Genomic DNA, 14,124 nt, shown 5'->3' with positions numbered 1-14,124 from the left:
TTAGTTACAATAGTTGCCTAAGTTGCCATATCTTCGCTATCGGGCCAACTAGGCTTCAATCTGACATGCTTCTCCAACAGTTCCTTGAATCGGGGCAGCTCTCGTGGGCTAAATGATCCCCATCTAAGTAATAGACCTCTATCAGATGCATTTGGTTCAATGGTCACGGGCTTTGAACTCTGGCCCGTGACACTAGAGTGCGCCTTACAGCCTTGACAACACTGGTTATGATATTATCTCAGCAGCAATCTAGAAATCTCTCATTCAAGCACAAATCCTAATATTGAGCATATATACCTACATTCAGATATTATCTCAGTAGCAATCTAGAAACAAGATTTTGCAGAAACATATTCAGTCAAAAGCACCTCTATAACTGTATAAAATTCATTATGCAACATCATTTATTCTATGGCTATAAAAAATTGTAAACAGATATACTACAACTTATCCTAGAAAAGATATCAAGTCAGGAACTTCCACAAAGTGCAGTAAAAATTATAAAAAAAATGAGAATGCTCAATTACATTTTATCATGATTAAGCTACTAAGGAAGGTAACCTTTGACAGTTTTAACACGCTAAAGTGAGAACTAAGTTACGATAGAAACTACCAAACTCTCACTAATCTACCATAGCTTTAAAGCAACGGCAAGGGAAGAATGTGAATTTTCAAATTGCTGCTGAGCAGTAGCTGTGTGTTCCATTAGCCCTTTCCGAAATGTGAATTTTCAAGTCTTTTTCCCCCTTCTTTTTCCCAAAATCGGTCCCCCCTTTCTTTTTCCCAAACCATTTCTCCCTACCCCGATTCCCTTTATTTTTCCCCCAATTTCCCCAAATCGTTTTAAGTCTTTTTCCCCCTTCTTTTTCCCAAAATCGGTCCCCCATTCTTTTTCCCAAACCGTTTCTCCCTACCCCGATTCCCTTTTTTTTTTCCCCAGTTTCCCCAAATCGTTTTCAGTCTTTTTTCCCCCTTCTTTTTCCCAAAATCGGTCCCCCTTTCTTTTTCCCAAACCATTTCTCCCTACCCCGATTCCCTTTATTTTTCCCCCAATCTCCCCAAATCGGCAGCCCTCTGCATCTCCGTTGGCAGCCCACTGCTGCATCTCCGTCGGCAGCCCTCTGCTGCTTCTCCTTGTAAGCTGATGATCTCTCTCTCTTTCTCTCGTTTTAGTTCATGTGCTGGTGCATTTGAAGGGACAAAAATGGTACGCCGATGATCTCTCTCTCTCTTTCTCTCGTTTTAGTTCGTGTGCTGGTGCATTTTAATGTAAATTTAGTGGCAATTTTTTTTCCCGATTTCTTAGTAATTTAGCCTGGTTGGGCATAAAAGATTTGAGATATAGCTAAGGTGAGAGGGTTGAACACATCAGTTGAATTAAACAATTGCCACCATTGTTGCAATAACATTGTTGGATTCATGGTTTACCTCTTCAGTTCTACAAATTGTAAGAACCAGAGTTCAAACAAAGCAGATTTAGCATTTGTAAGAATCAATGAAGAGCAGAAGATGATTATTTAGCTGCTTATACCTCAAACATAACCCAAAAATAATAATTAGAAGAAGAATGAATTGATGTCACTGTAGGGTACTCACAAATCACATGGATCTTCAACTTTTGAGTCTAAAAATGAAATTTGGGAAGATAAAAAAATTCTGGATCTTACTTTTAAAGAATATTTAAGCGGTGATCCTCCTTAGAACCAATCTGTTTATTTACTATCATTTTTCTCTTGTTATATACACGTAAAACTAATGTAATTTTTTATATAATTAATATTTTAATAATTTAGTTATTAAATTTATCAAAATATTTATATTTGTCATTTAAATTTTTTAATTCATCTGCTATATCTATTATATTCATCTAAAATATTATTTATATTAATAGGAGAGGATCCACTTATACTGCTGTAAAAATTTGTATGATTTTAGAACTTTTTATATCATTAATATTTTAACAATTCAAACTTGATATTTCATGCTCTTTTAATGTAGATTATGCATGTCAAGTTTAATAAAAATTAAAAAATATTTAACTACTGATTTTATAAGATCAATCAATCATAAAATATATATTAATATAAAAAATACTTTAAATAGATTTGATAGGGACATTTAAAATATATATATATATATGACAAATACAAGTCTAGTTAGACTCTTAAAATATTGATCGTATAAAAAAATTATAGAAGGGTGTAAAACTTGTGTAAGCGAATCCCTCCCCATTTTAATATATATTTAATGGTGTAAAAGTTTTAACTTAGAAAATTATCACTTAATTTAATGAACATACAATATTTTCAAATAATTTTTATATACAAAAAATTATATTTTATATAAAATTTGGCATATTTATATTTTAGTAAGCTATCGTTTTTTATTGTAATTTCATTGTCATCATAAAGAAAAGAAAAAGAATATAGCAAGAAAGGCAAACTCAATTTAATTATTATGCAATATAGACTTGTTACTTCCGTTGGTATGGAAAAGATGAAGCCTATGGATGTTGGACTGGAGCAACTTGATTTTATTCCTTTCTATCTCAGGTTTCCTGTAGCCTCTGTGATTGTGTTGTTTAATCCCAATCTATGAGCATTGCTCTCATGTGTTTATGAATCCCAAGATAAAGTTTGATGTTGTTGATCTCCGGTGAGATACGATATACTAATGCACCGTGATGAAGCATTGCTGGTAAAATTTTCCCTAAACTACTATTTTGTTGAGATCGATCTTGTAAATTCATCTAAAGGGAAGCATCATGTAAATAGAGCATATTCATATTTCTTTTTTCTTGGATCGTATTGTAAGAATTACCTTCCCTCATTCATTTCCCACTTTGTATTGTATATTAAGACCCGTTGTACATTCTTTTATCATTGGACGTGTCAGTTTGCACCATTTGGTAATTTTTTTTTTCTTTTGATATTTCTAATAACTTTGGTGGTAAAATTCATTAGACGTTTGATTTTACTTCTTTCTATTAGGTATATGAGATATTGGATAATGCTGTTCATGAGGCTCAAGCAGGTTTTGCAACACAAATAGATGTTTTACATTCAGATGGTTCCGTGAGCATAACTGATAATGGGCGTGGGGTATGCAACTTAAATTATTTTACTGCTAGAAATGATGTTATTTAGTATTGCATTTGTTGTCAAATGTGTTTTAAAAATTTCTATCCTGTGAATTTAACGAGCTCTTTGTTAAATTATTGTGCAGCCAATAGGAGCAATTTCTGAGGGGAAGACTGATGTTATGAAAAAGATTAGGTTTCCACAGATGCAGCAGAAATCTGCTAGTAATACTGTTCAAAGACAAGCAAAAAGGCAGCACTACCTTGTTCCATAAGAGAAATTCTAGAAAAGGAAAAGAAGGTCAGTGTCTAATAATTTAGCTTTATAGGTTCTATTATATGTTTGCGGCTATGAGCATATAAACTTATGATAATTTTGCAAATGGTGCTAAAAGGTGGTGGATCGGTATCCTGATGCTACTTTATTGATGGTGTCTATTATTAGTTGCATATTTTGATTTGTCTTGTTCAAATGGGTATGAATTTATGATGTTAGTAAGCTGAAAATTTAGGTGTTAAATGCTGCAATTTATAGTGTCTGAAAGTTGTGATTTATGATATTCGAATGATGTATTTTAAGTTGTTTGAATGTGTTAAAGAGTTGATTTAATATAATGCCTAATGGTTGTTTATTGTTGTTCAAAGCATGATGAAATAAACATGTTAGGCGTGGTTTAATACATGCCTTGCTGATCTGTAAGGTTGTCCAAAACAAGACAAAATTTTGTTGTCTTTAAGGTGTTTGAATGTGGTTGTTCGAGTGGTTCTTCAAATTTTCCAAATGTGTCTTTAAGGTGCTCGAAAATGTCATATTAATGTTGTACATATATGATTTTGAATGCTGGAAATTTGCAGCATTTAATTTTCTGCTTGAAGTTGATTAAATCATGCTGTAAATGCAAAACATGAATATGTTGTTCACATGCTAAATTAACCGTTAGTGAGCTTAAAATTGATCTATTCGAATGTGTTAAATTCATTGCTCAATGTGATCTTATTTATGTTAATGTATTGAGTATATTCAGCTGTGCAATTTGATATTATATGTGGCGTTAATGTTGACTTGTTAATTGCATATTTTATTATTAATTTGATTTAGGGTTCTGAATTTAGAAAAACTTTATCTTAGATAAGTTATCTACTTTCATAATAACTGGAATCTGATTCTGTTATTTTGGTTGGTTCTTGCATTCATATGTCATTCATTAACTTTTATTTCTTTTTTCTCAGAACCGGTATGTCATTCATTTGCCTTCTTATGTTGGGCCAACAAGTTATTCAAGCACTTAACTACAATCCTGGTGATTATCAGACAGCTGGAGGTTACCCAAATAGCAGTTACACTGATCAGACTGCCACATGGAATGGGAGCAATTATGCAAATTATACTACTCAGCATTATACTACCAGGTTTGAGTTTTTATTGGGTGCATGGTCTAGGATTAGCTGAATTCATGCATAGTGACGACTTGTTTGAGCTAATTGCTGATCTTAAAGTGTGCATTCTATCATTATTTTGTTCTTAAACTCCCTCGAGTCCTCCAATGAGGAGATATTTGGCTCATATTTTTCAGGGAGAGTTGTGATGACCTTTTCAACAACTCTACTCTCACTAAAATCATCACCAAGTAGCCTAATGTTGTTGATTGTGGCCATTACCCTATCAGAATACTACTTGATGGTCTCTAACTCTCTCATTTTCAAGTTCTCAAAATCCCTCCTGAGGTTGATCAGTTGCTGCTACCTTATCTTATCTAACCCCATAAACTCTTCCCTTAGCTTCGCTCATGCCTGTTTTGGTGTGTCATAGGCCATTATTTGAGTGAAAATCACATTGAAGTTTACAAGCAAGTCATTGCTTTGTGCTTCTTAGCACACATTCTTCATTATGTTGCCTAATCTTTGCAATGGTGGAGTTGGCCCTCAGTAGAGCTGGTTCAATGTCATTTTTAATAACATTCCATAAGTCATGTGCTTATAGGTAAGTTTTTATCTTTACTACTCAAATGTGGTAGTTCTTACCAGCAAACACATGTGGTGGTGGCGTGAAGCTCATCTTGTAACAACAAAAATGACAACTTCAGTTTTTTTTAAGCTTTCTTCACAAAAAAACTATCAACAACAAAGGCACTCAAAGATGACAGGCTTTAATTACCATTTGTTGGGGTTTTTTAGCTGAATAAGGAAGAAATAAGCAAAAATGAAAAACGGTTGTAAAAGAGAGCTTAAAATTTGAATCTTAAAAAACTGATCTTTATCGTGAATTTTCATTAACATTAAAGCATAAGTTACATGGTAATTTACTAATGCATAATTGCACCCACTAAAGTATTGACTAAAAACAAAGCTTGAATTACATATAAAATGTAGCTGACATATCAGTTATTACATCAATAACAAATCTTACTAACTTAAAGTACAAATTACAAAAAAACTAAATCAAGTTACAAATTAACAAAATGATGTAGCTACATTTGGTTCAGCTTCAATATTGGTCTAGCATGCTGGTCTGTTGTTGATTTTTTATTATATTGTAGGCCAAAGTTTAATAGTATATGATAAAAAGAGATAATTTCTTATCATTAGTTTAAATAAATATATATGTAATTTGAACAAGGAATCACAAGTTCTGCTATTTGATTAAACCAAATGAGGAGGTTGTGCTAACCCTGAATAATTTGTATATATTCAAACAAGAAATCAATGCATGGTTTCATAGAAAAAGAGACGAGGTGGCTTTTCGTACTATCACAGGTCTAAATGTTCGTTAATTTAGTTAAATTGTTTTCCAACCTTGCCACATGTTGCATAACTGAAAATTGAAGCCACAACAAGGACATACATACAACAATTCAAAAGAAAAGCAAAAAAATATTGTCACCAAGATAGTTAACTTTGATTAGTTAAGTTCAGTTACATTGTCACCAGGTTAAGTATAGATCTCACTTTTTAGCTATCTAACAAATTACGAGACAAAAAATAAAAATTCACAAATTAAAAGCCTAATTCAAGAAACTCTTTTTTAAGTCGTTCATTTGTTCTCAAGAAATTAACTGAAGGTCGTCGAGTAAGTTTTTTTCCGATGTTCTTTAGAACTTTCTCATGAATTACTTCTCTATTCTCGTGAATGATTTTTTGTTGTTCTTGATCTAGGTGGGTTCTTTTTCTTATTTTTGATGTTGTGAATGATTTTCTGTTCTTAATCTAGGTGAGTTTTTTTTCTTGTTTACTATTTTTACAAGGAGCAATGGTTGGCAAAAAAGAAAGCAAAACGAAGTTGCTATTATCTTTAATGTCAGATACAGAGACAACCCCTAACAACAGTAGCAATATTGCAATGTTAATAGGAGAATAACAACCATCGTCTTTAAATTTGGATTCAGCGGTAGCAAAAAACAATCAACCTCAGGATGACTTCAATTTAGGTGCGACAGGTCATCTGACTCAAGAGTTTATAGGAGGAGAATAACCATCAAAATAAAGTCATATACCATTTGCAGAAACTATTGTCAATGGTGAAATAGTTTTCTTGGATGAAGGTATCTTCCATACGCAACTGTTATATCGATGTATTATGAATCCATTGGAAAAGAAGCTTGATTCATATTTACTACTATCATATGTAAATCGATACTTTATAGAGGAGAATCCTTAAGACATTGTCCCCGCAAGTTCGAGTCATACCTTGTTTTCTTTTGTTGATGTGACATAAAAGTTGTCCTTCAAGTCTAGCCTTATAGCATCATTAATGGCTTTGCCTCTGCTGGTTTGTGCCAATCATTTCTTTTCATTTTTTGTTAATGTGATGTCTTCAAGTCGTACTATTTTTGCAAATCTTTTTTACGGTTATTTTTATCAAGATTTTGGTTTTGATAATTGTTTATATTTTGGAAGCTTATCATATATTGATTTGATATAAATTTCACACTTGATAATTTTCGGTCTGCTTTTATTGATTTGGAAAACTAACTTCAAGCAACAACCACGTGGGGGTAGAACATTTTCCAAGCCTAGTAGAAGAGTTGCAGAAAACTGATTGAAGAAAAACTTTGAGCTCTTTCGAATCTATTGCGACTCGAATCGAAAAGGATCGTGGAAAAATTACTAAACTTAGCCATAGCACTGTTCAAGTTCTGGTTTGTGCTGCAGTAAAAGAGATGGAAGACTTTTCAGTTAAGAAGTTGGACATGGAGTCGTTCAAAAAGTAGGGGGCGACACTCAACAATGCCAAGAAATTTGATTTTCAGGTAGGATTTACTGATGATTTATTAATGAAGAATTTGTATGCTTACTTTGCTTACAGAACAATCTTGGACAAGGTTAAAGAAAATGAGGTTTAGAACAAGCATACACACGCTTGACATATATTCGAAAAGAAAGTTTAGAAAATGAGTATTCAATGAGCTTTATTAGATTTTTCATACACACGTTTCATACTAGATAGAAATGAAAGTATTGTAATAGATGTTTCATAGCATTGGGTTGGAGTTATCGCTTATGTTGCTCTGAGTCTTAATTTTTCTTTAATAATCCATGTTTGACATATCCGAACATGAGTATCAGTATATCTCTCTAAATATGGGTTGGAGTTATCACCTATATATGGGTTTTTTTACACCGGAGGAAGTATGGGTGTGAGAACTCCAACCCAATGCTATGAAATATCTGTTACAACACTTTTATTTCTATTTAGTATAAAGTGTGTGTATGACAAATCTAATATAAGCTCATTGGATCTTTATTTTCTAAACCTCCTTTTCGAATATATGTCAAGCGTGTGTATACTTGTTCTAAAATTTTTTTTCTTTAGCCTCATCCAAAATTGTTCTGTAAGCAAAGTAGGCATACAAATTCTTTATTAACAAATCATCAGCAAATCCTACTTGAAAACCAAGTTCTTTGGCCTTGTTGAGTGTCGCCCCCCACTTTTTCAATGACTCTTTGTCCAATTTCTCAACTCAAAAGTCTTCAATCTCTTTTACTGCAGCACAAACCAGAACTTGAACAGTGCTGTGGCTAAGTTTAGTAACTTTTCCACGATCCTTTTCGATTCGAGTTGCAATAGATTCGAAGGAGCTCAGGGTTTTTCTTTAATTAATTTTCTGTAACTCTTCTACTAAGCCTGGGAAATGTTCTACCCCCACGTGGTTGTTGCCTGTTTTATAAAGTTAGTTTTCCAAATCAGTAAAAGCAGACCGAAAATTATCAGGTGTGAAACTTATATCAAATCAATATATGATAGGCTTCCAAAATATGAACAATTACCAAAATCTTGATAAAAATATTTGCAAAAATGGTACGATTTGAAGACATCACATTAACAAAAATGAAAAGAAATGATTGGCACAAACCAGCAGAGGCAAAGCTATTAATGATGCTATAGGGTTAGACTTGAAGGGCAACTTTTATGTTCACATCAACAAAAGAAAACAAGGTATGACTTGAACTTGCGGGGACAATGTCTTGAGGATTCTCCTCTACAAAGTATCGATTTACATATGATAGTAGTAAACATGAATCAAGCTTCTTTTCCAATGAATTCATTATACATCGATATAACAGTTGCGTATGGAAGATACCTTCATCCAAGGAAACTATTTCACCATTGACAATGGTTTTTGCAAATGGTATATGACTTTATTCTGATGATTGTTCTCCTCCTATCAACTCTTGAGTCAGATGATCTGTTGCATCTAAATTGAAGTCATCCTGAGGTTGATTGTTTTTTGCTACCGCTGAATCCAAATTTAAAGACGATGGTTGTTGTTCTCCTATCAATATTGCTACTGTTGTTGGGGGTTGTCTCTGTATCTGACATTAAAGATAATAGCAGCTTCCTTTTTTGCCAGCCATTGCTTCTTGTAAAAGTAGTAAATAAGAAAAAAAACTCACCTAGATTAAGAACAACAAAAAATCATTCACAACATTAAGAAAAAGAACCCACTTAGATCAAGAACAACAAAAAATCATTCACGAGAATAGAGAAGTAATTCATGAGAAAGTTTTGAAGAACATCGAAAAGAACTTACTCGACGACCTTCAGTCAATTTCTTGAGAACAAATGAATGACTTAAAAGAGAGTTCCTTGAATTAGGCTTTTAATTTGTGGATTTTTATTTTTTGTCTCGTAATTTGTTAGATAACTAAAAAGAGAGATCTATACTTAACCTGGTGACAATGTAACTGAACTTAACTAATCAAAGTTAACTATCTTGGTGACAATATTTTCTTGCTTTTCTTTTGAATTGTTGTATGTATGTCCTTGTTGTGGCTTCAATTTTCAGTTATGCAGCATGTGGCAAGGTTGGAAAATAGTTTAACTAAATTAACGAACTTTTAGACTTGTGTTAGTATGAAAAGTCACCCTGTCTCTTTTCCTATGAAACCATGCATTGATTTTTTGTTTGAATATATGCAAATTATTCAGGGTTAGCACAACTTCCTCGTTTGGTATAATCAAATAGCAGAACTTGTAATTCCTTGTTCAAATTACATATATATTTATTTAAACTAATGATGAGAATTTATCTCCTTTTATCATATACTGTTAAACTTTGGCCTACAATGCAACAGCAGACCAGCATGCTAGACCAATATTGAAGCTGAACCAAATGTAGCTGCATCATTTTGTTCATTTGTAACTTGATTTAGTTGTTTTGTAATTTGTACTTTAAGTTAGTAAGATTTGTTGTTAATGTAATAGCTGAGATGTCAACTACATTTGTGTGTAATTCAAGCTTTGTTTTTAGTCAATACTTTAGTGGGATCAGTTATGCATTAGTAAATTGTCATGTAACTTATGCTTTTAATGTTAATGAAAATTCATGATAGAGGTGTGCATGGGCAAAGTCGGGCCTAGATAAAATTTTAGGCCTGGCTTGGCCTGAAATATGGGCCTAAAAATTTGTCCAAGCTCGACCCGAAATAAAATTGTTAAGCCCGGCTCATATTAAATTTTTTTAACTTATTTCATTAAATAAAAAATTTTAAAATATAATAAATCATCAAATACATTTAAAATAAATATTAAAAGAAACAAATAAAAAATGATATTAAAACAATTCTTAAAATAATACAAAAATATAATAAAAAGTGATTATATTAAAAATAAAATGTAAATATGATTAAAAATATATATATTTAGTATATAATTCGGGTCGGGCCTAGGCGAAAAAAGTTTTACTCGAGCCTGGCCCGTTTTTTAAATGGGCATCGTTTTTTTGTCCAAACCCATATTTCGGGCTATATTTTTACCCGAAACCTCTCATTTTTCAGGTGGGCATTCGGGCCAGGTCAAGTAACTCGACCCATGCACACCTCTAATTCATGATAAAGATGAATTTTTTAAGATTTAAATTTTAAGCTCTCTTTTGCATCTGTTTTTTATTTTTGCTTCTTTCTTCCTTGTTCTGCTAAAAAACCCCAACAAATTGATATAACAGTTGCATATAGGATATACCTTCATCCAGGAAAACTATTTCACCATTGACAATGGTTGATGCAAATGGTATATGACCTTGTTCTGATGGTTATTCTCCTCCTATTAACTCTTGAGTCAGATGATCTGTTGCATCTAAATTAGAGTCATCTTGAGGTTGATTGTTATTTGCTACTGCTAAATCCAAATTTAAAGACGATGGTTGCTATTCTCCTATCAATATTGCAGTATTGCTACTGCTGTTGGAGGTTGTCTCTATATCTGACATTAAAGATGATAGCAGCTTCGTTTTTTGCCACCCATTAGTCCTCGTAAAAGTAGTAGACAAGAAAAAGAACTCACCTAGGTCAAGAACAATAGAAAATCATTCACAACATTAAAAACAAGAAGAAAAAAAACCCACCTAGATTAAGAGCAACAGAAAATCATTCACAAGAGAACAGAGAGAAGCACTTTACGAGAAAGTTATGAAGAATATCGAAAAGAACTTACTTGACGACCTTCAGTCAGTTTCTTGAGAACAAATGAACGACTTAAAAGAGAGTTTCTTGACTTAGGCTTTTAATTTGTGGGTTTTTATTTTCTGTCTTGTAATTTGTTAAATAAATAAAAAGAGAGAATTATACTTAACATAGTGACAATGTAACTGAACATAACTAATCAAAGTTAACTAACCTGATGACAATAGTTTTCTGCATTTCTTTTGAATTGTTATATTTATGTATGTCCTTGTTGTGGCTTCAGTTTTTAGTTATGCAGCATGTGGCAAGGTTGGAAAACAGTTTAATTAAATTAATGAACTTTCAAACCTGTGGTAGTACGGAAGGTCGAAATCACCTTCTTTTGCATCACACACATTTAGCGATACTTGCCGAAGCATTGGCATCTGCAGTAAAGCACAACTATCAGTATTTAGGTACTAAATTGAAGTACGTAAGAAAGTTGAATAACAAAAATGTAAACTAGCATGTTTATTTTATAGAGAGATTACTTTTGAAGCAGCTTCAAGGATGAAGTTTCTTTGTATACCAGAGTCTTGTATAAATAATGGCAATGCATTAGCTATTGATGCTAAACAATACAATGACATTAAAATACGTACAAATTCCATTAATGTTATATGCTTTCGAATTCTTAAGAGTAATTGCTCGCTGCTAACACACATGCAATTTAATAGAAATTATGGTAATACCATAAAACATTACTCGTGAGATCCAAAGACATTATAGGTTCGCGCATCTAGTCAGGTCAGTACATTAAAGAACATTAGACCTATGTTGCTCTAACCCTTCACTTATTTTGAAGTAATCCTGTTTGACGCCCATATCCAATACATATCTGGATATGAGTATGCAGATATGACCTTTCAAGTACATGAAAGAACTTTATAATTACCCATATGCAGCACTCACATGTACCCATAAAATTATTATTTTATTTTAATAAAAATACATAAAAAAGTGTCATATAAATTTAAGTTGAAGTCAAAATTAAATATAATTTTGATTTTTTTAATCGGAATTGGAGCAACAAATTAATATTTAATTTCAAATTAAGTCAAAATCGAATTATGTTGTGTATATAATATAAAGTTGGGATCAAAGGGGTGAAAACCCATTTGCTCCACCACTATTACATCTATATTTGCAAAGTTGCCTTGATCTTCTTTGCACGTCAAATGTACATCATTGTTTTCAGAACTGAACTAAACTCGTCAGTGGAATCAATTGTATCAAGAACCAATTAAGATACTGATTCAAAACAAGGGGTTAGACAATTGACCCGCAAATTGATCTAGTTAGTTGAATCGAACGATTGAATCGGTTGAACAGTAATAAAACTAATTATTTATCCTTAATATATTTTTATTTTATTAAATCCGAAAAAAATGATTGAATTTAAAATCGATAATATTATCAGTTAGATCAATTAAGAAAACTTCATTTACATATACGAACAACTAATCAGGCGCTTTCTCTAATGTCGCTTGACCTTATTTTCTTTTTTAATTAAATTTTTCATCAATGACATTCTTCCCTTCTTCTTCTTTTTTTCTCTATGATTTAAAGAGCAATTTTATACATGAACTTTAGTTTTGTGTAATTTTATACATAATTTTAATTTAATCAAATTCTTTTAAATGATTAACACAATTATTGATATAACATCATTTTATATTTATAGAATGCATACATAAACTATATTTATTCAATATAAAAATAAATAAATTATTTATTTCTTTAAATGTGCACGATTAAATCAAAATTAAAGTTTGAAGTAAACATATGACCCACAATTAGAGTTTCACGTGTATAATTGCATCACATCAAAATTCATATATACAATTACACATTAAATTAAAATTCATGTATAATTTTGAGATTTATCCCCTTCTTTTTTAACATGGCGCCGATAGGAGAACAACAACCATCGTCTTCAAATTTGGATTTAGCGGTAGCAAATAGCAATCAGCCTCACGATGACTTCAATTTAGGTGCGACAGATCATCCGACTTAAGAGGAGAATCCTCAAGACATTGTCCCTGCGGGTTTGTGCAATACCTTGTTTTCTTTTGTTAATGTGACATAAAAGTTGCCTTCAAGTCTAGCCCTATAGCATCATTAATGACTTTGCCTTTGTTGGTTTGTGTAACGGCCTAATTTTCAGTGGTGTCGGAAATGGTGATTTGAGATCAATAAATTCGACAAATAAGATTGAACAAGATAGTAATTTAATATTTATGAGTCAAGTAAGAATTTAGAAGAATTTGTGAAATGGTGAAATTAGTGAATTAAAAGAATTTATTAGGTCAAACGGGTCAAAAACGAGGTATCGAGACCTCAAAGTTGAAAATTGAGCTATAAATATTTTTATAAATATTTATGGAGTATCATTGAGTTAGTATTAAAGTTTCGCTAGAAAATTTTAACGTTTGGATGGCTAATTAATTAAAAAGGACTAAATTAAAAATAGCGCAAAATTTGTTAAATTGTGAGTAAATAGCTTAAGTATTTAAAAAGATGGATTTAAAGAGCAATTAGACCCAAAGGTTAATGGCTGGACGGTTTGGGTATGAAATAAGCAAGAAAATAATGTGAACAAGGGGCAAAAATGGAAATAGCATAAAAGTTAATAGTTAAATAATGATGTAATTGAAAAATCTAGACATTTCTTCATATTTTCTCAGCCAAAACGCCATAGAAGGTCTGGAGAAAGCTGGTTTTTCATATTTTTACATCATATCAAGAATCCAAAGAAGAACGAGGAAAAGAAAAAGTTGCGGAATAGTCCCTAAATTTCAATATCTTCTACAAATTAGCCGGATTAGTTCATATGGCTGAATTTAGATGTTTATTTATGAATGATTGAAGTATATAATGTGTTATTATATACGAATTTGTTGTGGGATTGTGTAGATTTTGTTAATGAAAAAATAAATGTGGAAATGCAAATTAGGAAAAACGCAGGATTGAGTACGTTCGTATCGTGACGTGTGATGAATTGACGGATAAAACCATGGTTGTTCCATGGGAAAGTGTGAAATGTAGGTATGGTATCATCCATACTGAGTTGTGAAATGTAGGTATGGTATTATCCATACTAAGCT

The 14,124-nt window shown here is 32.0% G+C and overlaps 1 protein-coding gene across 4 annotated transcripts; it reads left to right on the top strand.

The window, feature by feature from the left end:
• The first annotated feature begins 609 nt into the window (after positions 1–609).
• On the top strand, positions 610–13,180 carry LOC121209524 (DNA topoisomerase 4 subunit B). 4 transcript variants are annotated; one of them, XR_005904642.1, is made up of 6 exons: positions 612–1,207; positions 2,553–2,697; positions 2,991–3,101; positions 3,226–3,380; positions 4,310–4,489; positions 12,934–13,180. XR_005904642.1 is itself a non-coding variant. In XM_041080318.1 (5 exons), the coding sequence occupies exons 2-4, from the start codon at positions 2,674–2,676 to the stop codon at positions 3,352–3,354; spliced, it is 264 nt and encodes an 87-aa protein (XP_040936252.1). In that variant the 5' UTR covers positions 617–1,207; positions 2,553–2,673; the 3' UTR covers positions 3,355–3,380; positions 4,310–4,763. The 4 variants fall into 4 exon arrangements, 2 of the variants coding, with proteins under 2 accessions (XP_040936251.1, XP_040936252.1); XR_005904641.1 differs by lacking the exon at positions 12,934–13,180 and adding an exon at positions 4,654–4,763; XM_041080318.1 differs by lacking the exon at positions 12,934–13,180 and having other exon boundaries at positions 617–1,207; positions 4,310–4,763.
• The last annotated feature ends 944 nt before the right edge of the window (positions 13,181–14,124 follow it).

Source organism: Gossypium hirsutum, chromosome A11 (assembly GCF_007990345.1).
Source record: "Gossypium hirsutum isolate 1008001.06 chromosome A11, Gossypium_hirsutum_v2.1, whole genome shotgun sequence".
NCBI classification, from domain to species: Eukaryota; Viridiplantae; Streptophyta; class Magnoliopsida; order Malvales; family Malvaceae; genus Gossypium; species Gossypium hirsutum.
Note: the sequence above shows the minus strand (reverse complement) of the source record. Positions and strands in the feature narration are given on the sequence as shown.